Source organism: Stenella coeruleoalba (assembly GCF_951394435.1).
Source record: "Stenella coeruleoalba genome assembly, chromosome: 14".
In the NCBI taxonomy this organism is placed as follows: domain Eukaryota; kingdom Metazoa; phylum Chordata; class Mammalia; order Artiodactyla; family Delphinidae; genus Stenella; species Stenella coeruleoalba.
In genome coordinates this window covers 52,288,268-52,295,544 of record NC_137160.1, presented here as the reverse complement: position 1 = coordinate 52,295,544, position 7,277 = coordinate 52,288,268, and the positions used below count along the sequence as shown (strand labels likewise).

The window sequence follows — 7,277 nt, the reverse complement described above, 5'->3', positions numbered from 1 at the left end:
TTTTTTTTTTATTATTAAAACTGTGATAAGCTTTTGTTACCAAGCAGCATTTGATAAGAGGTTCACTGGTTTTGGTAAACAATAAACATTTTTATAACAGTTGTACAGTTGGCTGGTGCTCCAAGAACAACAGAACGCATGGTGGCTCTTGATGACTGACCTCAGGGTCTGGGGGGACAAGGTGGTAGATTGGGAAATGGCCAAAGTAAAGTGACCTCAAGGTCACATAATATTTTTGTTAATTAAACATTTATAAAGTCAGTAAGCAATATTTAGGGGCATGGTGTTTCCTAAGATACACTATGCCAAACTGGTTTCCTGCATTCCATTAGCAGTTACAGAATTTAACTTGCTATCCTGAACATCCCACAGTAATACTTTCTGAAACTATATGACTGCTCTAGTCTCATCTATGCTTTAAAGCAGAGGATCAGCAAACAATGGTCTGTTTGTCACCTCTTTTTATAAGTAAAATTTTAATGGTACACAGCCATGCTGATTCTTTTAAGTACTGTCTATGGCTCCTTTCATGCTACAACAGCAAAGTTACATAGTTGCAACAAAGACTTATGGTCTGCAAAGCTTAAAACATTTTTAAAATACCTGGCCCATGGCAGAAAATATTCTCCAACCCCCAACTTTAAAAGAAATGGGGTGAAGTCTAAAACGTAGTTCATTTAGCCTTAGAGAACTTATTTTAAGCTCTCAAGTCATTAAAATAGGGGTACATACCTCAGGGATTGTTGTGAAGTTCAAATGAGATGTATGTGAAAGCATCCTACAAACAGCAAAGCACTATGTAGTCATCATGGCTGGAGACAGTTTCCATTCCCACGTAAGTTACCCTTTAGGGCGCTACGGTCATTGTTTTGAATCTGGAAGGAGGGCTAAGTGCCTGTCACTAAAAATATTCTTGCTGGGGCTTCACCTCACTAGTCCAACAGTGATCCAGCACAGCTCTAATATCAAAAGGGCCTCAGTGCGAGGGGCACAGCACATAAGGCACGCTCAGGAATCAATCAAGACATTTTCTTGCTTATTCTCTCTTTTCAAAGATCTTATATGAAAGGCTGAATTCTAAAATAGCCTAAATAGTTTAAAACAACACTAGTATAAGTCCGATTTCTTATACTTTATAATGCTTTTCTGGATCAAATAAAATGAAGTGTTTTGTAATGACAGTTAAGGAATTATAATTTAAAATGCTAATTCCATACAAGGCTTATATACTTTGTTCTAACCCTACCTGATCTAGTAGCTACAGCATCCTCCAAATTGTAAAATCTGAATTCTAATTCCTAAATTGGTGTCCTCAAAATTGTTCAGAACAAAATTAGTGAATAAAAAAACTTCACAAATTTACAAGCATCACACCAATATATAAAAGAATCATTACAATTCTTACGGTCTCATCCTCCCTATTCTATTCTATACCACCTCCAAGGCAAAAGGAGTACTGATTGCCAATTATTAAAGCTTAGCTGAAGAAGCTATTTACAAATAAATTTTCCTGAAATGCTTATTTTATCCCCTAGTGTTCTTAGATTATATTACATTGTTCAAACTTGAGAGGAAATGGCCATTATTCTCTAAGAATCTTATAGTTATCACTACTATGCTCTGCAGAGCATTAAAACAGCATAAGCAAAGATGAGATTTCACGATAATCCCCAAAACTTTATTATAAATATCTAACTCAAAGGAAATCAGACAAGTCAGCTGATATTCTATCCTTCTGCAACCAAGCAAGGCTCCTAAAACAAAAATGAATTGACTAGAGTATTAAAATGGAAGAAACATACCATATATTGAGATATCTCATACTCTGGTATTTCTACCATCACTTTAAAAATCATTGGTACTAAATTTTGATAGACATTAAGAATTTGGGAGTTGACAGGGGAGTAGAAATAAACACCCAACTGAGCCAAGGAACAGATCTGATAACATGGTTGCATTCAGCATCCAAAGAACTCCATTACTTTTACAACTCTATTCCTTTTTAAACAGAATATTATGCTAGCAGGCAAAGACTATTTTTAAATGGATGCTTAAGAGCATAGTTAAACTAACCATCTGCAGAAACTAATAGTAGTAAACATATCTGAACTTCAGCCAAGCTCCAACACTCAACAGACAAAAGACTTGAGGTCAAACGCTGTTAGTCCCTCTTTGTTTTGTTTTTTTATTAAATATCCTAATTTTCTAAAAATAAGCAACCGGAGCTTGTCAACATTATTTTTAAGGTTGATTACTACAAAACCATTGCAAAGTTAAATGTACAAACCTAGTACATCAGAGACACAGTAATAAATGTATAATCAAATGTACTATTATTGATCACAATTTATTTTAAAGTCATGAGAAGCCAGCAACAGTCAGGCTGGACAAATACTTGATTGTACCCATGTTTCCATGGGATGGGGACAGCAGCACTGAGTTACACAATGAGATCAACACTTAACTTCCTTTCCACCGTCCTGGCAAAATTTTTGTTAGATAATGCAAAGGATGGGCAGCTACTGAATCACTGGTGGTTTGAACCATGCAAAAACAACAAATAATAGAGTAATAGGTGTGCAATAAACATCTGATTGCTGAATCTTGGGCTGAAAAAGACAGGAAGAAAAATTATCACAGAAGGTAATGGTTGAAAGGCATTTCAACTCATAATTTTTAAAAATTAATCCAAGAAATAAGCTTTTTAAAAACGTCTTCCTGTCACTTTTATATAGGGCAGCACAGTCCAAAGGCAATTTTCTCTTTTCTGTTATTTTTTAGGTCGATAACACAGAGTGGTCTGCTTCTGCCCTCTTTTGTTCCACATGAGGGGAAACATGTAAAACCACCTAAAAATCTTCCTTTAAAGCTCTGGGTTATAGAAATGATCAACAAACAACATTTATTTCACACCTAAGCATAAATAGCTAAAATGAAGATTACTGTTCACTTTCCTCTTCCATTATTTCAATTCTGCGAGGCCCATAGAGTAGAACATAAGCTATATGCCAGTCTCCACCACCAGAAAGCCTCAAGATATCCTCTGGTGTCACGATGCTGACCTTATCATCATCAAACTTAATCCATTCATCTAAAGTGCAAAAGAGAAGAATGAAATTAATCTCATATATGATTTTTTCAGAGTTCCATTGCAAAAGAGGTACTGAGTAATTTTATGTACAGTAGTATTCCATCTGCCATACCAACAGTTCTCAAAGAGTGGTCCAGGGACTACTCAGGTTCAAGATCTTTTCAGGGGTTCCATGAAGGTTACAACCATTTTTATAACACTCCTAAAGCATTATTTCCCTTTTCCCCCTCATTCTGTGAAGTGTGCTTTGGAATTCTCCAGAGGTTACACAATGTGTGATAAAGCAGCAGACTGAAGGCAAAAACAGGAGAATCCAGCTGTCTCCTATTAAGCCTAACAAAACAGACTTAGAAAAATGTAAATCAATATCATTTTTTGCCTTTTTTTGTTTTGGAAAAGATTGTAATTTTTATTTTGAAAATGTTATTTATGTTAATATGTAATGACTTCATTACTGTCAGTTTTAAAAGAATTAACTCTTCAGTTTTAATTTCTATTATAGTAAATATTAAGAGATAATCCTCATAAACAGAAGCTCTCTGGGATCCTCAATAATTTAAGAATGCAAAAGGAGTTCTGAGATCAAAAAGTTTGAGAACAAATGTGCTAAAAATCTAAACAACTTATCAAAATAGTATGGAACAATTAAAAAAAAAACAGAATCTTTACCTTGTTTCCTTTTCACCCATGATACATAATGACCTGAAGAGCTAGATCTTCCCTGATGTGTTAGCACTGCTTGTAAGTCATAGTATCCACAATTATTGGAGCCAATGTCTAAAGAAAGATGTAAACCCAATAATATTAGAAATGAACAGATATGTGCTTTCTCAAGCTAAGTAACAAGCAAGAACAACTCAAGTTTAGCCTAGAGAAGTACTACTTTATTGTTAAAATCCAATAAGATACTACTGTCCAATTAAAGGTTCATGAAAGATGTTTTAAGCAGTATGCTACCATTCATAGAACATATATTCACTAAAAAGTGATTTTTTTACTATCTCATACTAGAGTAAATTATAAGAAACAACTTTTTTTTAAAGCACAGTACCTGAAAAAAACAGATATGTGGAAAGACAGTAATTTTACCTTAAAAAAAGAAACACTACACACAGTAAAAGTCAACTGAAATGAAGATTTCACTTACCATCAGCAAAAGAAAAGGGTTCATACTTAACTTCTTTTGGGGGACTACTCTTTTTGTCACTCTGAGGGGAAAAAAATTTTAATTTTAAGTTTTCATGATATTGGAAATAAAATTTATATTCTCAATGAGTATCCATCTCCACAAATATTTACTGTCTATAATGCAAATCACCAAGGCAAGACAAAGAAAAAATATGATCTGCCTTACAAATTGCTCAAATGATACAGTTACAGTTAACATAAAGCTGTAAACCCAAAAGTCCTACTCTTTAACAACATACAGTCTCATATGTATAGTAGGAGATCCTGATTACAGAACCAACTTCAAACCACTAAACCTAGAGCACACCAGTGAATACAGAGTACAAGTAAACACTGCTCTAGGGTAAAAAAAGAAAACCCAATTCTGCAACTTTTCCAGAATACTATCAAACCATATAGGTGAAGATAAAAGAAAACCTGCCTCAAAAAAACAAGTCGAATTACTGCAATTAATATTATATCTACTAAGCCACGGCCACCTGCCACTTCAGCTCAAATGAACTAAAATATTTAATTCAGCAAATATTTACCTAAATTAAGAGGCATGATTTACAACTTTAAACAAGGGTACTTCAGTGGGAACTCTCTTGCCTCAACCCATTTCAGTGTGTAATATAAAAACAACTAAGCAGGGGCTTCTCTGGTCACGCAGTGGTTAACAATCTGCCTGCCAATGCAGGGGACACAGGTTCAAGCCCTGGCCCAGGAAGATCCCACATGCCGTGGAGCAACTAAGCCCGTGAGCCACAACTACTGAGCCTTCACTCTAGGGTCTGCGATCCATAACTACTGAAGCCCACGTGCCTAGAGCCCGTGCTCCACAGCAAGAGAAGCCACCACAATGAGAAGCCCGCGCGCCGCAGAGAAGAGTAGCCCCTGCTCGCCACAACTAGAGAAAGCCCGCGTGCAGCAACAAAGACCCCAACACAGCCAAAAATAAATAAAATTAAAAAAAAAAAAACTTACTTAGGCATATGGACACAAAGTTCTTGAAGACTATAATGATAATGAAGACAATGCAAGCAGTTTAAAAGATAGCTAAAGTGACAAGAAGCCAAAGGATCTTACAACAAAGAAAGGCAATTAGGTCAACCATTCCTTTATATATTTTTAACACCTAGAGCAACCCAAAAAAGGCTATACAAAGAAACACATTAAAAAACATTACACATGAGTTTCCCTGGTGGTGCAGTGGTTGGGAATCCGCCTGCCAATGCAGGGGACATGGTTTTGAGCCCTGGTCCGTGAGGATCCCACATGATGTGGAGCAACTAAGCCCATGTGCCACAACTACTGAGCCTACGCTCCACGACGAGAGGCCACTGCAGTGAGAAGCCCGCGCACCATAGCAAGGAGTGGCCCCTGCTTGCCGCAACTAGGGGGAGCCTGTGTGCAGCAACAAAGACCCAATGCAGCCAAAAATAAAATAAATTTTTTAAAAACCAAATTTTTCAAAAAAAATTATACATAAACTAGAATTCTAAAAAATGTTCATGTAACCTACAAGAAGGGAAAACAGAAACAAAAATCAGAACAAACAGCAAAATATAAAATAGATTCAAACACTAACATATTAAGAATTACATGAAATATAAATGGTCTAAATGTACCAATAAAAAGACAGAGGTTAACACAGGATTAAAAAACATGACCCAACTATATGCTGTCTATAAAAAACTACCTTCAAATATAGCATGGGCAAATTGAAAGTAAAAGAATGGAAAAAGGTGTATCATGCAAACATTAACAAAAAGAAAGCAGCAGAGGCAATATTAATATCAGATAAAGTAGACTACAGAACAAAGAAAATGACCACAAACCGAGATGGACACTGCATAATAATCAAAGAATCACTCCACCAAGAAGACAGAGCAATCCTAAATGTGTATGCACCAAATAACAGTTACAAAACATGAAAAGCAAAAAGCTAACAGAACTGAATTAATGGAGAAACATACAAATCCACAATTTTAGTTGAAGATTTCACTACTCCTCTTTCAACAGCTGACAAAAACAGGAAGGTTACAGGAAAAAGCAACAACACCATCAACCAACTGGATCTAATCAACATCACATAATACTCCACTCAACAACCGTAAAATACACATTCTTTTCAAGTGCCCATGGAACATTTACCAAGATAGATCACATCCTGAGCCATAAAGCAAACCTCAACAAATTTAAAGGAATTTAAATCACATGAGGGTGTTTTCTCACCACAATCGACTCAAACTAGAATCAGTAACAAAAAGATAACAGGAAATTTTCCAAACACTTGTATATTAAACAAGACATTTCTAAATGATCCAAGGTCAAAGAGAAGTCTCAAATTTTTTAAAAATACAAGAAACATAATGAAAATGGAAATGCAATACAACAATTTGTAGGACACAATCTGAAAGCACTGCTAAGAGGAAATTTACAACACTAAATGCACACATCAGAAAACAGGAAGTCTGAAATAAAAGATCTAAGTTCCCACACCATAAGGACCTAGAAAAAGAGGAGGAAAATAAACCCAAAGCAAGCAGAAAACAAGAAATAATAAGAGTAAAAATCAATAAAACGAGATGCAGAAAAATAGAGAAAAATCAATGAAACGAAATGCTAGTTCTCTGAAAAGAGCAATAAAATTGACAATCATCTAGCAAGACTCACAAAGAGAAAAAAAATAGACACAAATTTACAATATCAGGAATGAAACAGGGGACAGATATCGCTACACACCGTGCTAACATCAGAATAATCATCATCCTAGGAACAACTCTGCACACATAAAATTGACAAGCTAGATGAAATGGATCAATTCCACGAAACGACAAACTACCAAAACATACCCAATATGAAATAAATTTGAATAGCCCATAACTATAAAGTTGAATTTTTAATTTAAAGACTCCTGAAAAAGGGCTTCCCTTGGTGGCGCAGTGGTTGAGAGTCCGCCTGCCGATGCAGGGGACACGGGTTCGTGCCCCAGCCTGGGAAGATCCCACATGCC

The 7,277-nt window shown here is 35.7% G+C and overlaps 1 protein-coding gene across 2 annotated transcripts in view; it reads right to left on the bottom strand.

Moving 5' to 3' along the window:
• Positions 1–2,926: 2,926 nt before the first annotated feature.
• USP14 (ubiquitin specific peptidase 14) overlaps positions 2,927–7,277 on the bottom strand; it is a 45,506-nt gene continuing 41,155 nt past the window's right edge. For both annotated transcript variants that reach the window (XM_079943419.1, XM_079943420.1), the window contains exons 14-16: positions 4,239–4,299; positions 3,761–3,868; positions 2,927–3,091 (exon numbers count right to left, since the gene is read on the bottom strand). In XM_079943419.1, the coding sequence (XP_079799545.1) occupies positions 2,940–3,091; positions 3,761–3,868; positions 4,239–4,299 (321 nt within the window). In that variant the 3' untranslated portion in view covers positions 2,927–2,939. The remainder of the gene's footprint in view (positions 3,092–3,760; positions 3,869–4,238; positions 4,300–7,277) is intronic.